General features: G+C 45.4%; 1 protein-coding gene across 6 annotated transcripts in view; it reads right to left on the bottom strand.

Moving 5' to 3' along the window:
- The window catches only part of clocka (clock circadian regulator a), a 280,411-nt gene that overhangs the window by 88,595 nt on the left and 174,055 nt on the right, over nt 1–17,761 (bottom strand). For all 6 annotated transcript variants that reach the window (XM_068035102.1, XM_068035091.1, XM_068035120.1 and 3 more), the window contains 2 exons: nt 11,475–11,593; nt 11,248–11,330 (listed from right to left, as the gene is read on the bottom strand). In XM_068035102.1, the coding sequence (XP_067891203.1) occupies nt 11,248–11,330; nt 11,475–11,593 (202 nt within the window). The remainder of the gene's footprint in view (nt 1–11,247; nt 11,331–11,474; nt 11,594–17,761) is intronic.

Below are 17,761 nucleotides of genomic sequence, written 5' to 3'. Positions count from 1 at the left end.
ATGCTGCATTAACAGCTCACACTGAAGAGTGTCTGCAGAGACCCATCGACAGGTTTGCGGCTGCCTTTAATGAATTTGGTCTAACCATCAGCCTCAAGAAAACAAACATCATGGGACAGGACGTCAGAAATGCCCCATCCATCAATATCGGCAACCACACTCTGGAAATGGTTCAAGAGTTCACCTACCTAGGCTCAACTATCACCAGTAACCTGTCTCTCGATGCAGAATTAAACAAGCGCATGGGAAAGGCTTCCACTGCTATGTCCAGGCTGGCCAAGAGAGTGTGGGGAAATGGCACACTGACACAGAACGCAAAAGTCCAAGTGTATCAAGCCTGTGTCCTCAGTACCTTGCTCCACGGCAGCGAGGCCTGGACAACGTACGTCAGCCAAGAGCGACGTCTCAATTCATTCCATCTTCGCTGCCTCCGGAGAATCCTTGGCATCAGCTGGCAGGACCGTATCTCCAACACAGAAGTCCTCGAGACGGCCAACATCCCCTGCATATACACCCTACTGAGCCAGCGGCGCTTGAGATGGCTTGGCCATGTGAGCCGCATTGAAGATGGCAGGATCCCCAAGGACACATTGTACAGCGAGCTCGTCACTGGTACCAGACCCACCGGCTGTCCATGTCTCCACTTTAAAGACGTCTGCAAACGTGGCATGAAGTCCTGTGACATTGATCACAAGTCGTGGGAGTCAGTTGCCAGTGATCGCCAGAGCTGGCGGGCAACCATAAAGGTAGGGCTAAAGCATGGCGAGTCGAAGAGACTTAGCAGTTGGCAGGAAAAAAGACAGAAGCGCAAGGAGAGAGCCAACTGTGGAACAGCCCCAACAACCAATTTTATCTGCAGCACCTGTGGAAGAGTCTGTCACTCTGGAATTGGCCTTTATAGCCACTCCAGGCGCTGCTTCACAAACCACTGACCACCTCCAGGCACTTACCCACTGTCTCCCGAGACAAGGAGGCCAAAGAATTTAGAGATGGTTAGATTGTCTCTTGTTCGAGATGGTCACTGCCTGGTACTTGTGTGATGTTGCTGTCACTTGCCACTTATCAGCCCTAGATTGAATGTTATCCAGGCCTTGCTGCATGAGAGCAGAGACTGTTTCCATATCTGAGGAGTTGCGAATGATACTGAACAATCATCAGTGAACATCGCCATATCTGACTTAATGTTGGAGGGAAGGTCAATGAGGAAGCAGCTGAAGATGGTTGGGCCCAGAACACTACCATGAGGAACTCCTGTAACAATGTCCTGGGGCTGAGATGATTGGCCTCCAACAACCATAACCATCTTCCTTTGTGTTAGGTATGACTCCAGTCAGTGGAGAATTTTCCTCCATTTCCATTTACTTCAATTTTGCTTGGGCTCCTTGATGCTACACTCAGTCAAATGCTGCCTTGATGTCAAGGACAGTCACACTCACCTCACCTCTGGAATTCAGCTCATTTGTCTACGCTTGGACCAAGGCTGTAATGAAGTCCGGAGCTGAGTGGCCCTGACGGAACCCAAACTGAGCATCGGTGAGCAAGTTTGTTGCTAAGTAAGTGCTGCTTGACAGCACTGTCAACGATACCTTCCATCACTTTGCTGATGATTGAGAGTTAACTGATGGGGTGATATTTGGCTGGATTGGGTTTTTCCTGCATTTTGTGGAAAGGACATTCCTGAGCAATTTTCTACATTGTTGAGTAAATGCCTGTGTTGTAGCTGTACTGAAACAGCTTGGCCAAGGGCAAGGCTAGTTCTGGAGCACACGTATTCAGTACCACAGCAGGGATGTTGTCAGGGCCCACTGCCTTTGCTGTATCCAGTACATTTAGTCATTTCTTGATATCATGTGGAGCAAATCAAATTGTCTGAAGATTGGCATCTACGATGGTGGGGACATCAGGAGGAGACCGAGATGGATCATCCACTTGGTACAGCTGAAGAAGGTTACAAATGCTTCAGCCATGTCTTTTGCTGGGTCCTGCCATCATTCAGGATTGAGATTTTTTGGTATCTCCTCCTATGATTAGTTGTTTAATTGTCCACTGCCATTCAGACCAAGTGTGACAGGACCACAGAGCTCTGAGCTGATCCACTGATTGTGGGATCATTTAGCTCTGTCAATAGCATGCTGCTTTCGCTGTTTAGCATGCATGTAGTCCTGTGTTGTAGCTTCACCAGGTTATCACCTCATTTTTAGAAATGGCTGGTGCTGCTCATAGCATGTTCACATACACTCCTCATTGAACCAGGGTTGGTCCCCTGGCTTGATGTTAAAGGTAGAGTGAGGGATATGCCGGGCCATGAGGTTAAGATTGTGGTTGAATACAATTCTGCCTCTGTTGATGGTCCACAGCGCCAGTTTTGTGTTGCGAGATGTGTTCGAAATCTATCCCATTTCACACAATGGTAATGCCACACAACACAATGGAGGGTATACTCAGTGTGAAGATGTGACTTCATCTCCATGAAGTTGTGCAGTGGTCACTCCTACCAATACTGTCATGGACAGAGGCATCTGCGACAGGTAGATTGGTGAGGATGAGGTCGTCGTTTTTTTCCTCTTGTTGGTTCTGTCACCACCTGCTGCAGACCCAGTCTGGCAGATATGCCCTACAGCACGCGACCAGCCTGGTTAGCAGTGGTGCTACCGAGCCACTTAGTATGGACATTGAAGTCCTCCACCCAGAGTAGAGTCTATGCCCTTGCTCCCCTCAGTGCTTCTTCCAAGTGTTGTTCAACAGGGAGAAGCACTGATTCACCAGCAGAAGGAAGGCGGCAGGTGATAATCAGCAGGAGGTTTCCTTGCCAGTGTTTGAGCTGATGCCATGAGGCTTCCTGGGATCCAGAGTCAATGTTGAGAACTCCCAGGGCCACTCCCTCATGACTGCAAACCACTGTACTGCCACCTCTGCTGGGTCTGTCCTGCTTGTGGGACAGGGCATACCCAGGGATGGTGATGGAGGAGTCTGGGATATTGGCTGTAAGATATGATTTGGTGAGTATGACTATGTCAGGCCATTGCTTGACTAGTCTGAGGAACAGCTCTCCCAATTTTGGCACAAGGCCCCAGATGGCAGTGAGGAGGACTTTGCAAGGCTGACTGGGCAGGGTGTTCCTTTGCTGTTTCCGGTGGCTAGGTCGATGCTGGGTGGTCCATCCAGTTTTACTCTTATTTGACTTTTCTGTAGTGGTTTGATACAACTGAGTGGCAGGAAGAAACAGAATGTACAAAATTAAGAGTGTGCAAGCAGCAAAGGCGAGAGGTTGTGTAAATAGTTAAATAGTAAAAAGACAGATAAAGGGGAACCTATGGATTTGGTCTACTTGGATTTCCAGAAGGCATTTAACAAGGTGTCACATCAAAACGTTACTAAACTAAATAAGAGCCCATGGTGTAGGGGTTAACATATTAGCATGGATAGAGGATTGGTTAGCTAACAGGAAACAGAGAGTAGGCATAAATGGGTCATTTTCGGGTTGAGTGCCACAGGGATCAGTGCTCGGGCCTCAACTATTTACCAATCTATATCAATGACTTGGATGAAGGGACGGAATGGTTGCTAAACTTGCTGATGATACAAAGATAGGCAGGAGAATTAGTTATGAAGAGGACATAAGGAGTCTGCAAAGGGATATAGATAGGTTAAGTAAGTGGGCAAAGATTTAGCAGATGCAGAATAATGTGGGAACGCAACATATTATTTAAATGGAGAGAGTTTTCAGAACGCTGAGATGCAAAGGTATCTGGGTGTCCCAGTACATGAAACACAAAACGTTAGGATGCAGGTACAGCAAATGATTAAGAAGGCAAATGCAAGGTCATCGTTTATTGCGAGGGGAATGGAATATGAAAGTAGAGATGTTTTGCTACGGTTGTATAGGGCATTGGTGAGACCACATCTAGGGTATTGTGTACAGTTTTGGTCTCCCTAATTAACATAGAAAATAGGAGCAGGAGTATGCCATTCGGCCCTTCGAGCCTGCTCCGCCATTCATTATGATCATGGCTGATTATCCAGCTCAGTAGCCTGTTCCAGCTTTCGTCCCATACCCTTTGATCCCTTTAGACCCAACAGCTATATCTAACTCCTTTTTGAAAACATTCAATGTTTTGGCCTCAACTGCATTCTGTGGTAGCGAATTCCACAGGCTCACCACTCTCTGGGTGAAGAGATTTCTCCTCATCTCAGTCCTGAAAGGTTTACCCCGTATCCTTAGACTATGACCCCTGGTTCTGGACTCCCCCACCATCGGGAACATCCTTCCTGCATCTACTCGTCAAGTCCTGTTGGAATTTATAGGTTTCAATGAGATCCCCCTCACTCTTCTGAACTCCAACGAATATAATCCCAAACGACTCAATCTCTCCTCATATGTCAGTCCCGCCATCCCAGGAATCAGTCTGGTAAACCTTCGTTGCACTCCCTCGATAGGAAGAACATCCTTCCTCAGATAAGGAGACCACAATTGCACACAATATTCCAGGTATGGCCTCACCAAGGCCCTGTATAATTGCAGCAAGACATCCCTGCTTCTGTACTCAAATCCTCTCACTATGAAGGCCAACATACCATTTGCCTTTTTTACCGCTTATTGCACCTGCATGCTTACCTTCAGCGACTGGTGTACGAGAACACCCAGGTCTCGCTGCATATTACCCTCTCTCAGTTTATAGCCATTCAGATAATAATCTTCCTTCCTGTTTTTGTTACCAAAGTGGATAACCTCACATTTATCCACATTATACTGCATCTGCCATGCATTAGCCCACTCACTCAACTTGTCCAAATCACCCTGAAGCCTCTCTGCATCCTCCTCACAACTCACCCTCCCACCCAGTTTTGTGTCATCTGCAAATTTGGAGATATTACATTTAGTTCTCTCATAGAACATAGAACAGTACAGCACAGTACAGGCCCTTCGGCCCACGATGTTGTGCCGACCCTTTAACCTACTCTAAGATCTAACTACCTACATACCCTTCATTCTACTATCATCCATGTACCTATCCAAGAGTCGTTTAAATGTCCCTAATGTATCTGCTTCTACTACCACCGCTGGCAGCGCATTCCACACACCCACCACTCTCTGTGTAAAGAACCTACCTCTGACATCTCCCCGAAACCTTCCTCCAATCGCCTTAAAATTATGCCCCCTGGTGATAGCCCTTTCCGCCCTGGGAAAAAGTCTCTGGCTATCCACTCTATCTATGCCTCTCATCATCTTGTACACCTCTATCAAGTCACCTCTCATCCTTCTTCGCTCCAATGAGAAAAGCCCTAGCTCCCTCAACCTTTCTTCATAAGACATGCCCTCCAGTCCAGGCAGCATCCTGGTAAATCTCCTCTGCACCCTCTCTAAAGCTTCCACATCCTTCCTATAATGAGGCGACCAGAACTGAACACAATATTCCAAGTGTGGTCTAACCAGGGCTTTATAGAGCTGCAGCATAACCTTGCGGCTCTTAAACTCAATCCCCCTGTTAATGAAAGCCAACACCCCATACGCCTTCTTAACAACCCTATCAACTTGGGTGGCAGCTTTGAGGGATCTATGGACGTGGACCCCAAGATCCCTCTGTTCCTCCACACTGCCAAGAATCCTGTCTTTAAGCCTGTATTCTGCATTCAAATTCGACCTTCCAAAATGAATCACTTCACACTTTTCCAGGTTGAACTCCATCTGCCACTTCTCAGCCCAGCTCTGCATCCTGTCAATGTCCCGTTGCAACCTACAACAGCCCTCCACACTATCCACAACTCCAGCAACCTTTGTGTCATCGGCAAACTTACTAACCCAGCCTTTCACTTCCTCATCCAAGTCATTTATAAAAATCACAAAGAGCAGAGGTCCCAGAACAGATCCCTGCGGAACACCACTGGTCACCGAGCTCCAGGCTGAATACTTTCCATCTACTACCACCCTCTGTCTTCTATGGGCCAGTCAATTCTGTATCCAGACAGCCAACTTTCCCTGTATCCCATGCCTCCTTACATTCTGAATGAGCCTACCATGGGGAACCTTATCAAACGCCTTGCTAAAATCCATATACACCACATCCACTGCTCTTCCTTCATCAATGTGTTTTGTCACATCCTCAAAGAATTCAATAAGGCTTGTGAGGCATAACCTGCCCCTCACAAAGCCATGCTGACTATCTCTAATCAAACTATGCTTTTCCAAATAATCATAAATCCTGTCTCTCAGAATCCTCTCCAATAATTTGCCCACCACCGACGTAAGACTGACTGGCCTGTAATTCCCAGGGTTATCCCTATTCCCTTTCATGAACAAGGGAATAACATTTGCCACCCTCCAATCATCTGGTACTACTCCAGTGGATAGTGAGGACGCAAAGATCATCGCCAAAGGCGCGGCAATCTCTTCCCTCGCTTCCCGTAATATCCTTGGGTATATCCCGTCTGGCCCCGGGGACTTATCTATCCTCATGTCTTTCAAAATTTCCAGCACATCCTCCTTCTTAACATCAACTTGTTCAAGCATATCAGCCTGTTTCACGCTGTCCTCACAAATGACAAGGTCCCTCTCACGAGTGAATACTGAAGCAAAGTATTCATTAAGGACCTCCCCTACCTCCTTTGACTCCAGGCACAAGTTCCCTCCACTATCCCTGATTGGCTCTACCCTCACTCTGGCCATCCTCTTGTTCCTCACATAAGTGTAGAACGCCTTGGGATTTTCCTTAATCCTACCCGCCAAGACTTTTTCATGTCCCCTTCTAGTTCTCCTAAGTCCATTCTTCAGTTCCTTCCTGGCTACCTTGTAACCCTCTAGAGCCCTGTCTGATCCTTGCTTCCTCAACCTTAAGTAAGCTTCCTTCTTCCTCTTGACTAGCTGTTCCACATCTCTTGTCATCCAAGGTTCCTTCACCTTACCATCCCTTCCTTGCCTCATCGGGACAAACCTATCCAGCGGTCGCAGCAAGTGCTCCCCAAACAACCTCCACATTTCTGTTGTGCATTTCCCTGAGAACATCTGTTCCCAATTTAAGCTCCCCAGTTCCTGCCTACTAGCATTGTAATTCCCCCTCCCCCAATTAAATATTTTGCCATCCCATCTGCTCCTATCCCTCTCCATGACTATAGTAAAGGTCATCTAAATCATTAATGTACATTGTGAATAGCTGGGGTCCTAGCACCGATCTCTGCGGTACCCCACTAGTCACTGCCTGCCATTCGAAAAAAGCCCCATTCATCCCGACTCTTTGTTTCCTGTCCGCCAACCAATTTTCTATCCATCGCAATACACTACCCCCAATCCTATGCACTTTAATTTTACATGCTAATCTCTTATGTGGGACTTTGTCGAAAGGCTTCTGAAAGTCCAAATAAACCACATCCCCTGGCTCCCCCTCATCAACTTTACTAGTTACATCCTCGAAGAATTCCAGTAGATTTGTCAAGCATGATTTCCCTTTCGCAAATCCATGCTGACTCTGCCCGATTCTACCACTGTTCTCTAAGTGCTCTGCTATAAAATCTTTGATAATGCACTCTAGAATTTTCCCCAAAACTGACGTCAGGCTGACTGGTCTATAATTCTCTGTTTCCTCTCTACCTCCCTTTTTAAATAGTGGGGTTACATTAGCTACCCTCCAATCTGTAGGAACTGTTCCAGAGTCTATAGAATCTTGGAAGATGACCACCAATGCATCCACTATTTCTAGGGCCACTTCCTTAAGTACTCTGGGATGCATACCATCAGGCCCTGTGGATTTATCGGCCTTCAATCCCATCAATTTCCCAACACCATTTATCTATTAATACTGATTTCTTTCAGTTCCTTTCTCTCACTAAGCCCTGTGTTCCCCAACATATGATATTTGTGTCCTCCTTTGTGAAGACAGAACCAAAGTATGCATTTAGTTGGTCAGCCATTTCTTTATTCCCCATAATAAATTCCCTTGTTTCTGACTGTAAGGAACCTACATTTGTCTTCACCAATCTTTTTCTCTTCACATACCTACAGAAACTTTTACAGTCAGTTTTTATGTTCCCCGCAAGCTTGCTCTCGTACTCTATTTTCCCCTTCATAATCAATCTCTTGGTCCTCCTTTGCTGGATTCTAAACTGCTCCCAATCCTCAGGAAAAACACTAAGGGGCAAAAAACATTAGCGGGGGTTGTTTTTCTTTGCAAATTTATATGCCTCTTCCTTGGATCTAATGCTATCTCTAATTTCCCTTGTAAGCCATGGTTTGGCTACCTTTCCTGTTTTACTTTTGCGCCAGACAGGGATAAACAATTGTTGCAGTTCATCCATGTGCTCTTTAAATGTTTGCCATTGCCTATTCACCATCATCCCTATAAGTAACGTTTCCCAATCCGTCATAGCCAACTCGTGCCTCATACCTTCGGAGTTTCCTTTACTAAGATTCAGGACCCTAGTCTCAGAATCAACTACGTCACTCTCCATCTTGATGAAGAATTCTATCATGTAATGGTCGCTCGTCCCCAAGGGGTCTCGCACCACTAGATTGTCAATTGTTCCTCTCTCATTACACAATACACAGTCTAGGATGGCCTGTTCTCTAGTTGGTTCCTCAACGTATTGGTCCAGAAAACCATCCTGTATACACTCCAAGAATTCCTCCTCTACAGTATTGTGACTAATTTGATTTGCTCAATCTATATGCAGATTAAAATCATACATAATTACAGATGTTCCTTTAACGCATGCATCTCTAATTTCCTGTTTAATGCCATTCCCAACATCACCACTACAGTTTGGGGCTCTATATGCAACCCCCACTAATGTTTTTTGCCCTTTAGTGTTTCTCAGCTCTACCCATACAGATTCCACATCGTCAGAGCGAATATCTTTTTTAACTATTGCGTTAATTTCCTCTTTAACCAGCAATGCAACTCCACCGCCTTTTGCTTTTTTCTGTCCTTCCTAAATACTGAATATCCCTGGATGTTCATTTCCCATCCCTGGACACCTTGCAGCCATGCCTCCGTAATCCCGACTATATCTTACCCATTTACATCTATTTGCGCGATTCATTCATCCACTTTATTGCGAACGCTCCGCACGTTAAGGCACAAAGCCTTGAGGCTTGTCTTTTATCATTACTTGTCCCCTTCCCACTATTTTTCACTGTGGCCCTGTTTGATTCTGGCCCTTGATTTCTCTGCCTATCACTTTCCTCATTCCCCTTACTGTCTTTTGTTCTTGTCTTTGAGCCCCCTCCTCTGACTCCTTGCAAAGGTTCCCATCCCCTGTCATTTTAGTTTAAACCCTCCCCAACCACTCTAGCAAATACTCCCCCTAGGACATCAGTCCCGGTCCTGCCCAGGTGTAACCCGTCCAGTTTGCACTGGTCCCACCTCCCCCCGAACTGGTCCCAATGCCCCAGGAATCTAAAACCCTCCCCCTCACACCGTCTCTTCAGCCACGTATTCATCTGATATATCCTGCCATTTCTACTCTGACTAGCACGTGGCACTGGTAGTAATCCTGAGATCACTACCTTTGAGGTCCTACTTTTCAACTTACTTCCTCGCTCCCTATATTCTGCTTTTAGGACCTCATCCTTTTTTTTACCCATGTCGTTTGTACCAATGTGTACTATGACCACTGGCTGTTCACCCTCCCCCTTCAGAATGTCCTGTAACTGCTCTGAGACATCCTTGAACCTCGCACCAGGGAGGCAACATACCATCCTGGAGCATCCGCATCCAGCATCCGCAGTATTTTCCTTTTATTATACCATCCTGGAGTCTCTTTTGCGGCCACAGAAACGCCTATCTATTCCCCTTACAATTGAATCCCCTATAACTATTGCATTCCAACATTTTTTACTCCTCCCCTGTGCAGCAGAGCCAACCGTGGTGCAATGAATTGGGCTGTTGCTGCTTTCCCCTGAGAGGCCATTCCCTCCAACAGTATCCAAAGCAGTATATCTGTTTTGCAGGGGAATAGCCACAGGAGATTCCTGCACTGTCTGCCTAGTCCTCTTGTTCTGCCTGGTGGTCACCCATTCCCCTCCTGCCTGTGGGGTCTGAGCCTGTGGTGTGACCACCTCTCTATACGTGTTATCCATGATACTCTCCGCCTCGTGGTTGCTCCACAGTGTCCTTAGCTGCCGTTCCAGCTCCGAAACCTGGGCTTCCAGGAGCTGCAGCTGGACACACTTCCTGCACACATGCTGGTCCCGGGCACTAGAATTGTTCCCGGCTTCCGGCATGGAGCACGAGGAGCACACCACGGCTTTGAGCCCTCCTGCCATGACTTAACCCTTTAAATTAAATTAAACCTTCTGGAAGATCTTAATGTCCAATATCATCAGTTACTCTAGGGCCCTTCTTCCCTGGTCCTCGTTACTACAGAACTCCCTAAAAAAAAACACTACTTACTTTATTTGAAATAAACTTTAAACTTTTAAACTTTTCTTACCTGAGATACTTGCCCAGCTATTTAGAGCTATTCTCTAACAGCAGTGACTCACCAACCAATCAGCTTGCAGCTCTCCTGTGATGTCACTGTTAGTTTTTTCAAAATTTAAGAATATAATTGCATTAGAAACAGTTCAGAGAAAGTTCACTCGATTGATTCCTGGGATGAAAGGGTTATCTTACGAGGAAAGGTTGAACAGGTTGGGTGTGTATTCATTGGATTTTTAGAAGGATGAGAGAGGATCTTATTGAAACATATAAGATGCTGAGGGGTCTTCACAGGGTGGATGTTGAAAGGATAGTTCCCCTTGTGGGAGAGACTAAAACTGAGGGACATTAATGAACCAGATGTGTTTTTACAACAATCTGATAATTTCATGATCATTATTAATGAAACTAGCATTTTATTCCAGATTAATTAATTGAATTTAAATTCCCCCGGCTGCCATGGTGGATTTGAACTCATGGCTCCAGAGCATTAGTCCGTGGCCTCTGGATTACTAGTCTTGTAACATTACCACTTTGCTACAGTCCCCCTCTTCTGACTCTGGCCTCTTTTGTACCTCCCCACTCCGTTCCACTCTGAAATTTCCTTTATAAACTCCTCCATCTCCGCCGTTCTTTAAGATCCTCTTTAATCCACGTCTTTGACAAAACTTTTGGATACTCCACTCCAATCCCTCCTTTAGCTCAGTGTACCCAACCATTGCTTCTGTGAAGTACTTTAGAACATTTTTCTTTGTCAAATGCAGCATATAAATGTGACTTGTTTTTAAACAGTTACTCACAGCCTCTTAAAATAATTTTTTAAAAGCAAAGAACACACCTGTGATCCAGAAACAAGAACTTCCACTCTAAGCTGTGTCTTGATGTAAATTCTTCATTTGGTTCTTTAATAGTGCACATTTCCTGTATTTAAAAAATAAAAATAATTGAAGAAATATTGCCATGATGCAAAAACTGAACAGGTGAAAGCATTAGTATATTTATCTTGTAAGATTGGAAAGCAACTAAAATCGGAAGAGATTTCATTCGTATGCATTACGATCATACCTTAACAAATTGTGGTGTAACTAATCTGACAGTTGCTACAAAGCAAACTCTTTCTTCATAACTTGGCTTTGGTGGCTGTTGTATAACTCCTTCAAATCCACTTTTTGTAGAACTAGGCACTGAATGAAATAAACAAAGTCACAATTTGACAGTTTATGAATAAAAGGAGAAATAAAAACCTCAGTAAAAGATAGTAAATAAAAAATTCTCACTAATGTTAAAAAAGGCATCTCACAATTAGGACCACTTTTGAAAACCAGTTTTAAAAAAATCACAAATTAAATATGTTTTTTTATCCACTTTGATTTTAGTATTGTGTACAATTTCAGGTAGAACTTCCAGCATAGACTCAATGGGCCGAATGATCACCTTCTGTGCCGTAAATGAGTACGACCTGAGCTTCAAAGGCATGTCAATGTATTGAAGAGAATCCAGAGAAAAAGTATAATTTCAAGGCCTAGGGCTATATGTTATGCAGAGACTCACATTTAATTTGTTTTCATTGAAGGTAAGAAAATTGAGAAAGCATTTACCTAAATCTTTAAAATGCTAAGAGATATAGATTGAACAGATATGTGTAATCATTCAATTTGAACAATGAGCATAAAATTAAACACAGGTTTATAAACTTACAAACGTGAAGATTGTGGTGGGAGATGATGTAACATAGTGTGGGAGGGGGAGGAGTCACTGAAGGCTGTGGGCGGCATTTTCTAAAATGAGGCCTATAGACATCAGTAGCTCCCTTCTCATGCCTTCCGCCATCACTTCTACTCTTCCCCATCATCTCACTTCCACAGTGCTCCCTACATCTTTGCCTTACCACTACTCTCTCCGGTTCCTATCATCACCTCACTACTATCACAACCACTACTTACTTCCATTGCTACCCCTACAATTCCCTTTTGAACTACTTATCCAACCTCTATACCCTCTCTGGCTCTACTGCCTTAGCTCAGTGGTAGCACTCTCAACTTCAAGTCGGAATGCTATGTGGGTTCGTTACCCACTCAAGAGGCTTAAGCACGTATTCCAGGCTGGCACTTCAGTACAATACATTCTTTTTGCCTTGTAGGAATATATTTTATATTCTATTCATCTCATCTTATATTTGAAGATTTTCCACTGCTGATCAGTCAAGTTGTTTTTTAGCTTTACTGCCCATTTTTCTAGGGCCAGTTTCCATTGTTACAGTCAAGTGAGGAGGGGTTGAAGGGCTTCCCTCTTTCCCCTCTCCTTGTTTAACCATAACAGATTTAATTCTTTCTTGAAAGTGGATGTACTGGCCAATTCAGTAGGTGTTTGATTACTTACTTGCTATGATCATAACAAGAACTCAAGAAAACTTGTCCAATTGGTTAACAAAGAACAAGGATAACTTTATTACACCTAAGCCAAACTTATAAAATAATAAACAAAGTACCAACTTTCACTCTCACACACACTGGACAGGGGTTTACACACACACAAATAGATTACAGAGTGGGAAAGGTAGACTGGTTGAGTTAAAATCCATTTTTAAAAAAAGGTATAGAGTCTGTGGAGTTTGGTGATTCAGCTGGCTTCTCGTTGAATTCAGCGGTCCTGAGTCTTTTAGTTTGAAGAGGTAGATGACTGGTTTGGTGAGTCTCTTGGAGATAGCGATGCGGATGATCTCCTCTAACGGGGTTTTCTGAGATGGGGGTTTGTGGGGTGGGGGGGGAGGAACACCCCCAATTAGGGTCTGCACATGAGAGTCTAGTTGTTTCTTCGCTGCTGCAAAGAAAAATACCAGCTTAAAAAAGACATAGATGGGGAGGGGCTTGTCACATGACAGTCAGTCACTCAGTGATTCAAACATAGCAGTTAGCAGTATTTTTCTGTTTGCTGAAAAGAACAGGTGGTTCATTTAAACTCCCTGAGTCTTGGTTCTTGCTGGGAAATGCACAGACATTTTGTTTACCTCCTCACAGTCCTTTGCAATGTAGGATACAGTGTAGCAAACTAGGTGATCATCTTAAGCTGCTATCAAAGTAATCTTTTTTCAACTGTCTTTTTAAAAATGGCTTATAAAATACAAATTCAGATCTCCAGTCAGTGGATTAAAGAAAATTATCATTCAACAAAACACATTGGTGTAACACCTCCCGACCACATGAAATGAAATGTGACAACAGGAACGTTTCATTATGAGGTCACAAATTAAAAACTGTATGCACACACATCAGTCTCTCTGTCATGGCCATACTCTAGTTTTTTTTTATCCGCGATTGTGCACGAGCACAACTGGGGAACTCCTACTGCTTTGACTGGGCTCACTCAGCTTGTGCTGCAGCATACACTGAATTTCCTCGCATATTTCTACAATATCTTCCTTTTCCAGTTTCTCTATAGCAGTGAACTCAACCCTGGATGCAAAGTTGTTCATAACTTTGTGGAGACCATCAGTGCTTTTTGTACATTTTTTTTCTGTGCTCATCCAGCTTAGCCCACAATTCCTCCTCAGTAGGATTTGTGACTTGCAGTCACCACCAGCATCACCACTCTTCAAATCTGCCACAAAAACCTTTTTGGGATTAGGGTTTTCCTTTGGCTTATGAGCTTTTCTGTGTCTCCATTCAGAATTTTAATCTTTAATGTCTAGGTCTTCAGTCTGAATTTCCTCCCGAACCTGGGTCAATCTCCTGGGACCTAGGCGATAGGGATTTTGTTTTATGGGAGGGGTATCTCCTACATCCACATTGTGCATGGTGTAGGATTAGGGTTGTGCACCCTGATTTGTCCCTGCTGATCCCTTTAAATGCTGTGAGCAGCCTTGTTAGGTCTCCTCTCTCTCCTGCATTAAATTGTTAAGTATGGTGTCTAATTTACCTAACATTTCAGTGTTAGCTATACAGACGGTAGGGGGCTCGATTTGGGAATCCTCCAGACCTCCCTTTAACTCGTCCCCACTGTCCCTTTCGCTCTCCTCTTTCCTGACTACCTGACAGACTTGTGCTCGTTTGTCCCCTTCCCGGCTGTGATACCGTTTTAACATATTGATGTGGCACAGCCTTTGCTTTTTTCCTACGATCTGGGGTGTCAATTATATAATTCACCTGGCTAATTCTCTTTACTACTCTGTACCGGCCACTGACCCAGGCTTTCAATGGTTCTCCCTGTATTGGTAATAGCATTAACACATGGGGCTGGATTTTACCAGCCTCTGATTTCAGGGGTTGTGGCGGGCGGGGTGGGGGGGGGCGGGGGCGGAAAATTCCTCCGGGAGAGTCCCGCCACACTCCCTGATGCAAGGAAGGCCCCACCCCATATTACCGACAGCGGTGAGGCCTTGGGGCGGCCCCCCTGCCACTTGGCGGCGGGAGCCCAATTTAAATATTCAAAGTGCTACTTACCTTTCCTTACTATGCATCCCGTTGCGTCTTAGTCAACAGTTCTGCATGTTCAGGTGAACGGCCATCTATCATGTGCCATCCAGTTCCCGACTAATAAAAGCCGGTGGGACAGAGGTTGCAGTGCTCGGAGCCTGAGAAGGCAAGTCTTGCGAGATGGGTCTCAACTCTGCATACGTGTAGGGAGGTGCGAGGGGTGAATGGTATTACTGGGGGCACAACTCGCACAACTCTGCAGGCATGAAGGCAGGTGGTGGGCGGGGGGGGTGGATGGTATAACTGGGGGAACAACTCTGCAGGCCTGAAGGAAGATCCTGCATAAACTCCCTCCGTAAACGGGAGCACTTGGCACCTTCGAATGTTTTTGTGAGTGAATAAGCAATGGCACACTGGTAACCCTCTGTGTGGGGAGGGTGCCAGAAACACTAGACGTTTAAAAGTAATCGCTGCTGGGCCAATCGATGCAACTGATACAATCTGAATGTAGTCATGCTTTGCCACTCTTAGTGGAAGCTAAGATGGGCTGTGCACGGCAATGCCACATAGTTGATGCCTGAAAGTACATGATGTACCAGTCAACATCATTCTTTGCCCTGTTAGGTGCCTTCAAAGAAGTGAAAGAACCGAGTTTATTTGCACTTGGAGATGGGGATGTTTCACCCTATATTCATTGATCCGCTTGCCATGAGGAGCCATATGCGCTGCAGGCAAAACCAACAGGCAGGTGCAGCCCACGTGGAAACTCCCGGTCGTGAGCAGCAGCAGCCCCCAAGGAGAGCTCGTCACTACAGATTGCAGGGCACCTACAGGTCCCACATGACATACATGCAGATGACAGAGCACCAGTTTCAGAGGCGACTGCGGATGTCGAGCGAGGCGGTGACACATCTCTGTGTCCTGCTCAACAACGAACTGCAGCCGATGGGCTTCGGTGGACATCATAATCTTGTGGCCCTAATTGTGACAGCAGCTCTTAACCTTTATGCCTCTGCATCATGTCAGGGGCCCACTGGAGACCTTTGTGGGGTCACACAGTCAGCAGTGCACCAATGTATCAGGGAGGGCACTGATGCCCTGCACCGGAGGGCCGGTGACTATGTCCACTTCAGAACAGACCCTGAGAGCCAGGCCCAAAGGGCCATCAGTTTCGGCTCCATCGCGGGATTCCCTCAGGTGCAAGGGATCATATACTGCACCCGTGTGGCCATCAAGGCTCCTGCCAGGCAATCAGCTACATACATAAATTGGGAGGGCTTCCACTCGCTCAATGTGCAGCTAGTATGTGATCACCAGAAACGCTTCATGCAAATCTGTGCCTACTTTCCAGGCACTTGCCATGACACCTTCATCCTGCGCCAGTCCCAGCTGCCGTTGCTGTTCACTGAACTGGCTCAGATGGAGGGGTGGCTTCTTGGAGACAAGGGCTACCCCTTGCAGACATGGCTCCCGACACCAGAGAGAAACCCACCACTGATGCCGAGGAGAGGTACAATGCTAGCCATGGTGCAACAAGAGCCTCCATTGAGCAGGCGATCGGCATGCTGAAAATGTGCTTCCGCAGCCTGGATAGATCGGGTGGCACTCTGCAGCACGAACCGGAAAGGGTAGCTTGTATAGTTGCTGTTTGCTGTGCTCTGCATAACTATGCACTCATTGGCAGGGAGGTCTTGCAGGATGAGGAGAGATGTGAGAAGGACTCCTCCTCGGACGATGAGGACACAGAGGCCTTACAGCAGGAAAGACGCGTGGAAGGACAAAGAGCAGCCAGGAGCCGCATGCTGGGAGAGCAGTGAGCAAGGGATGCACTGCAACGCCTTTATGAACAAAGGTTCTCCACGCCATAAAAACCACCAAATGCTCTGCAAGCCACATAGCACCCTCATTCACCTGTTGTGCAGCAGTCCGCATCTGCAACATCTTTGTCTGCACAATTACTGGCAGCAGCATACTGAGCCATTGTCCATGTTACTGCATCCGTGGAGATGCACATGAGTAATGCTGGCATGGCAATGATGTGATTCCATAAATTGGCAGTTCTGAAAGGCCAATGATGCAATGGGAGGAGACACCATCGGTACATGCTGCCATGCGTCATTTGCACAGTAAAAACGACATACATGTTCGTGAAGAATATTTAGTGAATTAATTTTTTGACAGTGTAGTGTCACCCGTGCAGACCCATTTGTGTCAAATGAGAACAGAAAGTGCTGGAAATACTCAGCAGGTCTGGCAGCATCTGTGTAGAGAGAAACAGAGTTAACGTTTCAGGTTTGTGACCCTTCATCAGAACTGCAAAAGTTAGAAATGTAACAGTCTTTGAGCAAGTGAGAGGTGGGCAGGGGAAGTAGAACAAGAAGGAAGGACTGTGATAGGACAGAGGAGGGAGAGGTTAAATGGCAGATGTCATGGAACAGAATGCAAACAGAGTGCTAAATAGTTGTAGCGAAAGACAAAGCATAAGTCCAGATAGACTGCTAATGGCAGAATAATGAACATATCTGTACGAAAGCAAAAACATGAAAAATAAATTTAAGACTAGCACATGGTTTAAAAAATAAATAAATAGAATTTAATATATTAAAAAATAAAATTAAAATAATCAACAAACAATACTGGGTACTGAAATTATTGAACTCAATATTGAGTCCAGAAGGCTGTAGTGTGCCTAATCGAAAAATGAGGTGCTGTTCCTCGAGCTTGCGTTGATGTTCATTGGAACACTGCAGCACCCAAGAACAGAAATGTGGGCATGAGAAAAGGTGGAGAATTAAAATGGCAAGTAAGCTCGGGATCATGCATGCGGACTGAGCAGAGGTGTTCTGCAAAGCGGTCAACCAATCTGCATTTGGTCTCCCCAATGTAGAGGAGATTGCATTGTGAGCAGCGAATACAATATACTAAATTGAAAGAAGTAGA

Source organism: Heterodontus francisci, chromosome 1 (genome assembly GCF_036365525.1).
Source record: "Heterodontus francisci isolate sHetFra1 chromosome 1, sHetFra1.hap1, whole genome shotgun sequence".
NCBI classification, from domain to species: domain Eukaryota; kingdom Metazoa; phylum Chordata; class Chondrichthyes; order Heterodontiformes; family Heterodontidae; genus Heterodontus; species Heterodontus francisci.
Note: the sequence above shows the minus strand (reverse complement) of the source record. Positions and strands in the feature narration are given on the sequence as shown.